Below are 14,002 nucleotides of genomic sequence, written 5' to 3' on the forward strand. Positions count from 1 at the left end.
GCTTTTGTTAAAAGTAAATGACTTTTTGTCATATATTCAACATCTGCCCTCACCTTCCATCAAGATCAATATCAGCCTCATCTTGGAGAGCAGCGTCCAGCGCAGCCTGTATTCTTGGTGCTACCTGGGGTCCATCATAGTCTCGTGTAGTTCTGTTTGGCATATCCAGTTCAACCATCAAAATGTTCTCACCCTAAAAGCATTACAAGACCACATTAAGATATTCTTGCAGACACTGCTGTGAGTACACATACCAAATTAAATGAAAAACAGTCCCATGACCACAACACTTATTTGGATTCTTACATTAAAACTGATCAGTCTTTGGGATCATAATAAAAGACTGGATTTCATCTTTTGTTACCATAAACCCCATTCAACAACTTTACTATACTTTTAAACAAACTTTTATTTTAAACAAGTATTTTAAAAGCACTTGTAAACACACATATTTATGTAAAATATATTGCTAAACAAACCTTTCTACAAAACATTTGCCAAAAAGGAGTCTGAAGCTCATTTAATCAGTTCAGTTTTATTACAGGACGAGGCACTGGCATGTTATGCCATGATCTTTTACAGGGCTCAAACCCTAAACTATAGTAATTTGGGTACATGTCTACCACATACAGGGGTCCAAATCTGCCACTTTTAAAATCAGCAACAAACAAATTCTATTATAAACCTCTGTCATCATTTCATACCTTAAATCTTGGATTGCCACCCATCGCAGCAGCCATTTTGGCGTACTCTGATACTGGCCTTCTGTTACCACAAGCAGACTTTGGCCGCTTCGCCATGGTTTGTGAACTAAAATATACACAAGGGAGTAATTACTTCCTGTTGTGTTGAATTTCCCAAGTCAATTTTTTTTAATTTAGCATAACCAGAAATTCATCTTACCAATGTCATAAAATGCTTATGATTATTTCTATTAAATCTAGTTTCACTTTCAGTTCTATCTCCCAAGTTTTAACTTTTTCTTCGAGTTGCTGGTCCCGATAAATGTATACAGCCAAGAAGAATTTAAGGATTTAACAAGCAACAGATTTACTTTAAGCTGTAAATATAATCCAATAATTCTAATTAACATTCAGTCAAGTTACATTGTGACTGTTTCTAATCTACCATTTATTGTAATATCTTATATCATGCACAAAGATTACCTGCAAGCTATTATTTCTTATAAGTTTATTACAAGCCACTATATTAAACTCAAGATACTATTGTTATTTATACAGTACTAGTTAATTTATCAAATTATATACCTTCAACAAATACTGATGTGGCAACATGTTTTGAACTACCTTAATAGGTAATACTTTTACAAACAAGAGCTGTGCTCGACTTTTCAACAGCCTTGTCAATTGAATGAATATAAAAGTCGAAAAAGGGGCATAATTTTGTAAAAATGAAAAACAGGATTACGGAACCTGTACAATGCATATCAGCTCATGACAGTGGACAAGTATGTGAAGTTTCAACCCATTCCGTTGAGTGGGTACTGAGATACCAGCTTACATATAAAAACTTAACCAAAAATTTTTAAGTTAAAAAAGGGGCATAACTTTGTAAAAAAGCAAATTACAGTTATGGAACCTGTGCAATGTAAGTCAATTTATCACAGTGAATATGTTTTTGAAGTTTCAATCCATTCCCACAAGTGATTACTAAGATACCAGCTTACATACAAAAACTTGACCAAATCAGGACGCCGACAGAGACGCATTTGTGAGTGCAATAGCTCTACCTATTCTTTGAATAGTCGAGCTAAAAAACACAAAATTTTCACATAATTCATTTTGCTAATTTTCTTAGACTTGTCACCTGTATTAAACATGCAGTGACTTAAATCCAGTAATGTATTTTTAATCAGATATCCTTAGCTGATCTGATTCACTCAAAACAATGTAAATGACGATGCATTATTGGAAAATGTAAAACAAGTCCCAACAAACTTTTGACATCAACATTGCATTTTTTACTCAGAGCTGGCTCTTGTAATAACAGTTAAATTTCAAGGTATATTAAAACATTTCTTTGTTGAAAAACTTGACTAATTGTGCTGCATTATTATATAAACTAATTCTAAAGTGCTTGTATTCTATAGTAGAGTGCACATTCTGTATTTACTTCACAAACTGATAATCCATGTATCCATTTCCTATAAACTGCTTCATCCTAAGTAAAAATAATCATTATCTAAAAGCAGTTACAGAACTACTTTTAATCAAACTATGAAAACATTTTTTTCATAGGTTTAGGGTCACGCTGACACAATTTACGTCGTATGGCAACTTTTCCAGATTCTGATGGTGGGCAAGGATCCAAAGTGCCTCTAAATGCAATGTTTCATACATGTGTAGGCAAATGGGTAGAACCACTGACTTTTCATAAACTTGATGGACTGCTTCCTCACATGAAGAATTCTACATCTAAAGTGTGGTTCCAAAAGAAAATCAGTGAGGAGCAAGTGATTCAGTCAGTAACCATGACAACCAGGCCAAGGAAGTCCCTCACTGTTCATACATGTATACATTTGCAAGAAAGATTAACTTTTTTATCATAGTAATGACTTCTTCAGTTCACATTCACATCATGCATCGTAATAAAACATCAACATATTTTCTTGTAATATCTAAGAAGAGTGCTAAAAACATATGAACTTTAAGCTTTTAGTTCATCAAGTTGAAAACAGAATCACCATGGAAGATCTCTAAAGTACTAAATTTTTGTTCATACAGTAACGAAAACGTAACAGGTTTGTCTCCTTCTGAAATAAAACACTGAGATATTTTTGATGCAGCTGAGAAAAACACAGGCTACAGCAGGCAAAAAATCTTACTTTTTATTTGCAAGAGGTTTTAACATCCACATATCTTCATCTTCATCATAAATTGCTCGGTTTTGGAGTTTCGTTTTCTCTTCAGATGGAATGAAATTCTCAATGATTAACATCCTGAAAGACAAAAAGTATATGTAGTTAAAAACCTTTTTTGCAGTTACTATATATCAAACACACAAAAAGCACTGTTTAGCAGGAGATATTGGCTAATTATTGTGACTTTGCAGTTTTACATGTAGCTAATTAAACACCATTGGAGCTTTGGATAACAGACTCATGCTGAAAAAGTAAACATATGTAATCTGTCTGTGTGTTTAAGTTATATGCAAGATTGCTTTAAAATATTCTAGTTACAGGACAGAGAGTAAAACAAATGCCTTTACTGCATTGACTAGTCCTAATCAAGTACTATATCACTTCCCAACATGTGACAAAGGTGAAGACAAAAAAAAAAAAAGTTACATATTGTGTAATCACTTCATTTCTTGTGTACAAAATTTCATGGTTTTGCCAAAAATGTTGGAATATGAATTCCTGGATTTCCATTTATCAAGACAAAATAATGGGAACATGGTTTGTTCCTTAGGATTTGATTTTGTGGATTGATGCAAGCATGAAAATTGCCCTCTATGAGTACTAATTATTTCACAGTACAATCTTTTGTCAAATCATCACATACTGCTGTGTCATCAGTAAATTATTGGTAGTCTTGTTTGAAGCTTTCCAAATACAGACACTATCAGAAATCTTTTCCTATGAAATTAAGTTATACTAGAAGATGCTTTTGTAGAAAAGCGCACGTCTCCCCCCAATGCACAGTCATATAGGCAAGAAGTCAATAGGGGACAGGAGCGAAAGTCAAAGATACACTGATGGTTGGCAGCAATAGGGATCATGTACTTGGCATGTCCAATCATCCTACTAAGTTTCAACATTCTGGGCAAAGAGGTTCTCAAGTTATGAATTGGAAACTGTTTTCCATGTTCAGGCCCCTGGTGACCTTGACCTTTAACAGAGTGACCCCAAAATCAACAGGGTCATCTACTCTGCATGACCAATCATCCTATGAAGTTTCAACATTCTGGGTCAAGTTGTTCTCAAGTTATTGATTGGAAAGAGTTTTCTATGTTCAACCCCTGTGAACTTGACCTTTGATGGAGTGACCCCAAAAAACGATACAGGTAATCTACTTTGTAAGTCCTATCACTTTATGAAGTTTGAAGGTTCTAGGTCAAATGGTTGACTGGAAATGGATATCCATTATTCTGTCCACTGCGACCTTGACCTTAAATAAGTGACTCCAAAATCAATAGGGGTCATCAACTCTGCATGTCCAATCATCCTATGAAGTTTCAACATTCTGGGTCAAGTGGTTCTCAAGTTACTGACCGGAAATGGTTTTCCATGTTCAGGCCCCTGTGACCTTGACCTTTAAAAGAGTGACCCCAAAATCAATAGGGGTCATCTACTCTGCATGTCCAATCATCCTATGAAGTTTCAAAACTCTGGGTCAAGTGGTTCTCAAGTTATTGATCGGAAATGGTTTTCCATGTTCAGGCCCCTGTGACCTTGACCTTTAACAGAGTGACTCCAAAATCAATAGGGGTCATCAACTCTGCATGACCAATCATCCTATTAAGTTTCAATATTCTGGGTCAAGTGATTCTCAAGTTATTGATCGGAAATGGTTTTCCATGTTCAGGCCCCTGTGACCTTGACCTTTGATGGAGTGACCCCAAAAACAATAGGGGTCGTGTACTCCATAAGCCCTGCCAACCTATGAAGTTTTAAGGTTCTAGGTCAAATGATTCTCCAGTTATTGATCGGAAATGAAGTGTGACGGACGGACAGACGGATGGACAGGGGAAAAACAATATATCTGGGGACATAAATATATATATATAAAACAATAATTCAGGTAGTCTCTATTCTTACTAGAGCTTTAGTTCTTGTGTTAAGTTAGTATCTATTTTTACTAGAGCTTTTGTTCTCATATAACTTAGTTTCTATTCTTACTTGAGCAAAAGTTCTGTTGTAATATAGTCTCTATTCTTACTAGAGCTTTTGTTCTCAGGCAAGATAGTTTCTATTTGAGCATAAGTTCTTGTGTAAGTTAGTGTCTATTCTTACTTGTGCCTAAGATTTAGTGAAATTTAGTCTGTATTCTTACTTGAGCTTAAGTTCTCGTGTAAGTTCATTCTGTGTCTGTTCTAACTCCTGTCGTTCCTTCACATGTTCCTCCTGCAGGTCTTGGATTTCTTGTTTTGTTGCTTGTAGTTTGGCAAACAACTGAAACAGTTTCATCCCATACAGAAACACCAGGAAATATCTCCCAACACAAACAGCTTTGTTAGATGTACTTTCATGTTTGAAGTTCACGTATATTATGACTTGAACCAAATATAAATGTACTTCATACTATATGCTGAGGTTGCCAAAACTAATATAATTTACGCATGGATATTTTCATTCATTACACAATAAACAAACAAAATCATGCTATCATTCAACTGCAATACATTTCCCATATATAATGTTTCATAAAATTTGATCAGAACTTGTTACAATATTAGACACCTGCTACACAGGAAAGGCATGACAACTGACAACAGACCAATCACAACAGTAATAACTATCACGATTACTTGGCTCCAAATGTTTTTGATATGCCAGATGCTGTTGGAAGACTGGTAACAAGAGCTGTCACAGGAGACAGCGCGCTCGACTATTTCGATGCTGGATAGTGAAATTGGGTACATCTGAGGAAGCTGGAGCTGTCACTGGAGTGTTTAATGACTCAAATCTGAATGAAGATATTGGACAATAGCTTAAGTCTCAAAATATTAAATCAGTATAAAAGGATCATTACTCATGGAAAACTTCTGCAAAAGTAATGCACCATGTGTCATATCATGCGGCTAATAATTCTGAACAACTATTTTAAGTTTTAATCAAATCTATTTAGTAATACTGGAGTTACAGCAAAAGTGCATCGCAACTTGAACTGGAAATTCTATTAGTAAAGAGAGGGCATAACTCAGAACGTAATGGTGCCGGCATTATCGAACTTGTGTTGTATGATGTGAGTGATGATGTGGAACAACCATTTTAAGTTTGATTAAATCCATTTAGTAACAGCAGAGATATAAAAAGCATCAAAATTAAAACTAATTCTAAGTAAAAAGGGGATATAACCCATAAACATTTGTGCCAGAGTGACTGACCTTGTGCCATATGATGAGGATGAGGATCTGGAAAAACTAATTTGTTTTAATCAAATTCATTAAGTAATGACAAAGATATAGTGAGAGTGCACCACAATTAACCTGAAATTCTAAGTAAAAAGGGGGCATAATTCATGAAATATTGGTGGAAGAGTTATGGCCCTTGTATCATATGATGTGGATGATGATGCAGTACAACTATTCTAAGTTTGAATCAAATCCATTTGGTAATAACAGAGATAAAGTGAAAGTGCATCAAAATTTTAACCTGAAATTTTAACAGGGTTCATACAGATCTTGGATACAAGAATTCCATGACTTTTCCATGACATTGCCTGGTTTTCCATGATGCAATCCAAACATACGAAACTCGAAATAAATGCAATGATACACTCATTTTATTGGCATACAAAGACTTTTATTTCAAACTATTTGCAAAATAAGACTTCAGTTGCTTTCTTTTTCTTTTTCAAGAGTAAAGTTCTTGAGTGGGTGGGGGAATACACATATCAGACACGACAGTTTCCTTACGTTTTGTTTCCACAGGTTTGAAAAAAGATTTTAATGCGTCACATGTTTTTGTCCTTTTATCACGGAGTTCAATGCTTGCAACGTGTTTTCCACCTTTCATGTGCGATTTAATTGCAGTTTCGCCAATATTTGACAGATCAATAAGTTTGTCTCAGACGGTGCATAAGGCTTTCCTGTTATCCGACTTGAAAGGCTTTAACCATGCTTTGTACTGTTTATTCCTTTCCCAGTTAGTGTTGTATCGGCAACTTCTTTTCTGACTCATATTTTACTATTTTTAGCTATTTCACGCTTAGTTTCGTTTTTAAAAGTACAACGAAAATAAACCGGAAACGGTGCAATAGTAAACTTAACAGTCATTTTGTACCCAACCAGATTCGACCCCAATATTGACGTAAATTACTGATTGTTCGATTACGCGTTTAAATCTGGATTTTTCTGATATTAAATTAAAACAGATGTAATCATTTTATGCACATACAGACTTATTCCAATCACTTTCCTACTTTCCATGATGATTTTTAAATTTTCCATGACATTTCCATGACAAAATGCAAAAATTCAATTTTCCCTGACTTTTCCAGACAAATCTCGTTTTCCATGACTTTTCCAGACCTGTGCGAACCCTGTTTTAAGTACAAAAGGGGGATAACTCATAAAATACAGTTGTCACAGTTATGGCCCTTGTGTCAAATGATGTAGGTGGTGATGATGAACAATTATTTTAAGTTTGAATCAAATCCCTTGTGAAATAACACAGATATAGTGAAAATGCATCAAAATTAACATAAAATTCTAAGTAAGAAGGGGGCATAATTCATGAAAAATTGGTGCCAGTGTCATATGATGTGGGTGATGATGTGGAACAACTATTTTAAGTCTGAATCAAATCCATTTAGTAATAGCTAAGATAAAGTGAAAGTGCACCAAAACTTTAACCTGAAATTCTAAGTAAAAAGGGGGGGATAATTCATGAAATATTGGTGCCAGAGTTATGACCCTTGTGCCATATAATGTGGGTGATGATGAGGAACAACTGTTTTAAGTCTGAAGCAAATCCATCAAGTAATAACAAAGATAAAGAGAAAGTGCATCAAAACTTTAACCAAAGTGCGGACGCGGAAGGACGCCGACGCCGGGTCGAGTAGGATAGCTCTACATACTTTGTATAGTCGAGCTAAAAACTGAAGCCAACAAATAAATCAACATTTTCTTTCTTTTACCTTTTTCAACTTTTTGGTTTTCACTTCCACTTCTTGTTGCAGAGAAACGTAGGTCTCCTGGAGTTCCACAGCAGATTCTTCCTTCTCCTCTAATTTTTGCTGAATGTCTCGTTCCACTTGCTGAAAGTAATTATACATATTAAATACAATATTTCATTTAAGCTTAAATACAGAGCATTCTTTCACTAACTAATGTTAACAAGTGAATGAAGTATTGCCATGCAATACAAAGTCCCCTACTGGAAGGCACCTAATTTTATATACTGCAGTATAACATAATGAACTGATATCTGTCAATGATGTATAAACAATATTGTACTATATATACAAATGTTATAACAAAACACTTGGATTAAAATTTATATATATAAAAACCTACAGTTGTTTTCATTATGGCATTTTTTTGGCCAATTATCATAAAAGGTGTCAAAAGTTATTTATAGTAACAACAAAGGGAAAAAAAATATATAGAAGTCCACAAGAAACTCTTTACCAGGTAGAGATAGGTCAAAATGCTCCTAAAAATTGGATGTAACATGCATGTTATACCACAGAAAACTGGTCTCGATTTTTCCTTACGAACAGTAATAAATAAGTTACAATATAATCTATTTATAGTAACAACAAAGGGACTTAATTCTAGAAACAAGGGTGCCTCACATTGGTGAACATTTGTGGCAAGTTACATCAAAATTCCTCCATGCATGAAGAAGAAATGCTCCGAACAAAGTCATTCTTGTATTTGACCTTTGGCCTCTATGTGTGACCTTGACCTTAGACCTAGGGACCAGGTTCTTGCGCATGACACTCCGTCTTATGGTGATGAACATTTGTGCCAAGTAATATTAAAATCCCTTTAAGGATTGTTGAGTTACAGACTGGACAGGAAAAAAGACCTTTTGGCCTTTGACTTCCAAGTGTGACCTTGACCTTGCAGCTAAGGGTTCTGGTGTTGCACACAACACATTGTCTCATCCAGGGGAATAATTGTGCAAACTGATATTTAAATCCTGTTTTGCATGACAAAGTTATAGACCGGACAGGAAAAAGTCCCATTGACCTTTGATCTCAAAGTGTGACCTTGACCTTTAAGCTAGGGTTCTGGGTGTTGCGCATGACACGTCGTCTCATCATGGGGAACATTTATGCCAAGTAATATTAAAATCCCTTCATGGATGGCAGAGTTCTGGACCGGACAGGAAAAAAACCCTATTAACCTCCAATTGTGACCTTGAACTTTGAGCTAGGAGTCCAGGTTTTGCACATGACATTTTGTCTCATCATGGGGAACATTTATGCCAAGTAATATTAAAATCCATTCACAGATGGCATAGTTATGGACCGGACAGGAAAAAAGTCCTGTTGACCTTTGACCTCCAACTGTGACCTTGACCTTTAAGCTAGGGGTCCGGGTTTTGCGCATGACACGTCATCTCATTATGGAGAACATTTGTGCAAAGTAATATTAAAATCCCTTCATGGATGACACAGTTATTGACCCGACAAGAAATTGCGGACGGACGGAATGACGGACTGAAAAGCACATTCCTATAGTCCCCGAAACTGGTTTTCAACCAGTAGGGGACTACTAATTCATTAAAATCTATAAAGCAATCAGTCTATATGTACAGGATGGTAAAATAACAATGTCTAACATCCAAGCCTTGACAGGAATCAAACCTGTAAGAGTAAGAGGTAATACTCTGTTTCTGTTTGTTCCCATAAGAAAACATGTATCACTGCTTATCAATAGGTGATGAACATAAGAAATGCTTCAGTCAAGAAATTAGTATGCTGTACTAGCTTGTTCTCCATAAACAGAAAAACTTCTACACATGAAATATGGATGGTTTTTGTTGGGTTCAAAGTTACATGCACAAAATTATAGGTAATATAGCGATTTTCCAGCTTTTCATGGCAGATTAAAGACCCAAGGTGCTCCTCAGGGCATTTTATCTTGCACAGGCAGGCACCTGTTTATAACCACTGAACTTTGCAAGCCTGGTGAATGGCTTCCTCACATGAGAGTTCTTTATCACAAGCATGGTTTTAGAGCCTAAAGCAGTGGCGGCAAACAATTCTAAGTCAGTGATCTTAACCATTGGGCCAAAAAGGCCCCCTGAAATATGGACAACATCATGAACTTTAAGGTAAGTGTCACAAACTTTTCCTCAGCTCGAAAGAGGCTCATTATCTCCAAACAGATAGACAAAACTATTTCAAAGAAGCATACCCAGCAGCCTCATCACACATAAAAGAGCTTGATACAAAGTGTGATTAGAAACCAAATTATGACTTACCTTCTGTTGAGCAATTTCCTTTCTTCTCTGTTCCAAAGCTCTCTGCTGCTGGTTGGTATGATCCACTATATTTCCCATTAACAATTTACTCTCCATTGCCTATCAAAATAAACAAAACCCGATTGTCTGTGATATCTCCTATTCATTTCCCTGTAACAACTTGTTTTCTTTAAAACCTATCATATTGCCGGAAGATATTTACAATATATCATGTAGGTCTGTTCGGATCTTTCATGGGTTAACTTTGATGGGTTTTAGGATCAAAATAGTATGGTTCTTGTCCTTTTGGATCATAAAGAACGCTCAATTTTACTATAATAGAATTTCACCTAAGCTGGTGCTAGGGGGCATGATGGAGTCAGCACATTTCATTACCTCTCATGAACAGAATCAAAACTGAGGCTGCTATAAATTTTCTTGTTTGTGTTCTATGCTTCCAAGTGACCTTCTCACAGATTTAGTTACACAGTATTTTTGCATTCTTAATGGCAGTGGAAGCCAGAGGTGCAACTCTGGATATAGTTCACACAACGGCAGGGACTAACATAAAACTACCATCGAGGACCCAGCTTTCTCAATGGAAGCATGTTATAACCTGAGGTGCAATCCAACCCAGGTGCTGTGAAAGGCAAGTCAACTATCAAAACGAGAATCCCATGGAGGCCTGCGCAAGAATGCTACAGTTGTATGCGCAAAAAAATCACACATCATTTCATGACCTTGACCTTGACCTAAGAGGCCCGGGTCATAAGTGTAACACACCTTCTCAATATGGTTGACATTTTTGTCAAATTATTTTTAAATCCCTTGTTAAATGGCAGAGTTATGGACAAGACAAGAAACACCTCTAAGTGTGACCTTGACCTTTGAGCTAGGGGCCTGGGTCTCATGCAAGACACATCGTCTCATTATGGTAAACATTTACGCCAAGTTATTTCAAAATCCCTGCATGGATTGCAGAGTTATGGACTGGACACGAAACAGACCATGTTAACCTTTGACCTCTAATTGTGGCCTTGACCTTGGAGCCAGGGGTCTGGGTCTTGTACATGACACGTCGTCTCATTATGGTGAACATTTATGCCAAGTTACTTCAAAATCCCTTTACGGATGGAAGAGTTACAGCCCGGACAAGAATTTACCGGACGCACATACGGACTCACGCATGGACGGACAGTGCAAATTTAATATGCCCACCTTCGGGGGCATAAAAAGCAAAAACGAGTTATGGAACCTGTGCAATGTAAGTCAATTTATCACAGAGAATAAGTGTGCGAAGTTTCAATCCATTCTGACAAGTGGTTACTGAGATACCAGCTTACATACAAATACTAAACCAAATCGGGACGCAGACACAGATGCACAGGCGAGTCCAATAGCTCTACCTATTCTTTCGAATAGTCAGGCTAATAATATACAATACGACTTTACCATCCATCAAGTATTAATATCACACACCTTTATTTTAGATTCCAGCTGATCTCTGTTTTCTTTTTCTTTCTTCATTCTACCTTCTTTCTCTTTAATTTCATTTAATATTCGATCTTTTTCCTGAAAAAAAAAAAGGAAACAGTTTTAACAATCTATACATGTTACTGTATTTCACAAATGGAAGGATTAAACAGCATTAAAAATGGCATGCTTACAAACCCATGTTGTTTCTTTGAAAAAATTTGTTTTTAACCATACCAAACATTCCTTCTCCATATATCGCAAAACTAATCATTCTCAGGGATTTTTTTCAGATTTCGGGGAATGGTATTGGCTCTGTTATAACTGAAAAATATGGATTCAGGAAAAAATTAGTAGTAGATGCGCTATTAGTAGCAGATGTCTGTGGGGGCAACAGTTGTAGAACTGGTGTTAATAGGGCAGATATTTTTGTAGTGTAAGATCATAATAAAATATTTACATTCACCCTATTCTTTTCCACTGAAAATAATGACGTTCATTTCGTATGAACAGCAAAAGGAAAGGTGTGAAAGTTACGTCATCTCTGCTTAGTAATAACCAACCGCTGTTTTGACGGCGTCCCCGTATAGTCAAGGAGAACGTTCCTTAGATGAAGTCGCAGTTGTTCCGTCTGGTGAACAGAATGGCCAGGAAGCTAATTTTGATGTTAAATGCCACAGAATATGTGCAATTTAAAATAATATCTTCTTTACAAATGGAAAGGAAATATAATGTAAATATAAGAAATGATCTATTTTTTTCGGTGTTCATGCGAAATGAACGACAGAATAGAATCGGCAAATTAAACATGAATCGCTAGCACGATTCATGCGAAATGAACGACAGAATAGGATCGGCAAATTAAACATGAATCGCTAGCGCGATTCATTGATTTGTCAATCCTATTCTAAATAATTCCATTTCTTAATTTAAAGATTTTTTATTAAAAAAATTTGACACCAAAACTGACCCAAGGTGGACAGAATTCCTTGTGGGCTTTTGTGGGTGGATTGTGGTATTAAAGACAGTTAAAGACTGCTATAAACTTCAATTCAATTAACACGTCAATTTCAACATTTCATAATATGTTTATTTCAATAATATCAACAACAACTGTCCTTGTAAGCTCCGGCCACATGCCCCCAAAGCCGGATTTCACATAAAAGCCTGATCAAATGTTATCATTACTTGACATAAAATACATAAAAACTGTCTTTAATACCAACAACATGGTTAAAAGATGAGATTCCTAGCAGCAACCAACCTCAAAATCAATTGTCTGTAGGTCACAACCAACCTGCCTACAAAGTCTGAGGTTCTTGTGCTGAAGCGTTCTTCAATTATCAATTGGAAGCAGATTTCTTTGTGAAACTAACCAAAGTTCCAAGTGTACTTTTTATCTGCCTTTTCCTTCTGGTTTCGAACTGTACAAAGGTGATGCTTTTGAAAATCATTGTTGTTTTCAAAGCACTTCTAAATAATCTAAACATGCCTGATGAGCATGACTTTGACCTCTGACCTACTGATCTTGAAATAGCTCTTCAGTTCTCAATCAGAAACCGATCTTCAGCACAAAGTTTCTGTATGGGTCATCTGCCTGTCAGAACTAGCAGGCATACCAAGTTTGAGGTTCCTATCCCAAAACATACTTTAACTATCGATCAGAATGCAAAGGAATGGATGGACAGACAGACAGACGGACAGTCAGATTACAATATGCTGCTCTTCGGAGTCATTAAAACATGCATTTTAAAATTCCATATCCTAATATTTGTAGCTGCGAATTATTCCCTCTAGTTTATCTAAGTTCACAAATTGAAGATTTCTATCATATTGTAAACAACAAGAATTTCTCATCAACGTCAGCATACCGTATAACAGTATTTGTAATGTGCATTCTGGGTGCATTCTGGGTGTTAACTACTGCAAGAAATACTGGGCGGCTTTGGAACATGTCTTGATAAAATTCTATTGAAAAGATCATTTTTATATTATGTTTTATCTTTTTTTTATGCATTTTATGTTTTATCAACTGAATTTAGGTAATTCTTGCCTTCTCTTTGGGTAAAAACTTACTTTTACAAGTAGGGACAGACTCTGACTTCAGGAAGGAAAAAATCCCTGCTTTTATAATAAAAGAGTTCTACACAAGAAATGAATTTGTCCTTACGGTTTGAATCATGCTTTTGTTATTCATGATAGATTCTTTCTCCTGTTCTAGTTTTGCTTGCTGTTCCTGCATGTACGCCTCGGCATCTGCTTCACTCCCTTCTCCTTCCTCCTCATCTTCATCATCACCTTCAGAATCACTGATTACTTCCCCTGAAGAAAAAATAGTCAAATATCTCCATGCAATAGAGAAAATGTGACACTAGGTCACTTATCTCCCCTGAATACAGAAAATTAAACCTGCACTAGTACGAGAAA

General features: G+C 36.0%; 1 protein-coding gene across 2 annotated transcripts in view; it reads right to left on the reverse strand.

Annotated features, from left to right (window-relative positions):
* Positions 1-14,002, reverse strand: part of LOC123536325 (kinesin-II 95 kDa subunit-like) — a 133,756-nt gene that overhangs the window by 94,444 nt on the left and 25,310 nt on the right. For both annotated transcript variants that reach the window (XR_008368045.1, XM_045319432.2), the window contains exons 15-22: positions 13,746-13,897; positions 11,582-11,674; positions 10,124-10,222; positions 7,824-7,943; positions 5,016-5,134; positions 2,846-2,959; positions 705-810; positions 54-193 (exon numbers count right to left, since the gene is read on the reverse strand). Coding sequence is in view for 1 of the 2 variants with exons in the window: in XM_045319432.2 (XP_045175367.2) it covers positions 54-193; positions 705-810; positions 2,846-2,959; positions 5,016-5,134; positions 7,824-7,943; positions 10,124-10,222; positions 11,582-11,674; positions 13,746-13,897 (943 nt within the window). In the remaining variant the exon portion in view is untranslated. The remainder of the gene's footprint in view (positions 1-53; positions 194-704; positions 811-2,845; positions 2,960-5,015; positions 5,135-7,823; positions 7,944-10,123; positions 10,223-11,581; positions 11,675-13,745; positions 13,898-14,002) is intronic.

The sequence above is a fragment of the Mercenaria mercenaria genome, chromosome 17 (genome assembly GCF_021730395.1).
Source record: "Mercenaria mercenaria strain notata chromosome 17, MADL_Memer_1, whole genome shotgun sequence".
Lineage (NCBI taxonomy): Eukaryota > Metazoa > Mollusca > Bivalvia > Venerida > Veneridae > Mercenaria > Mercenaria mercenaria.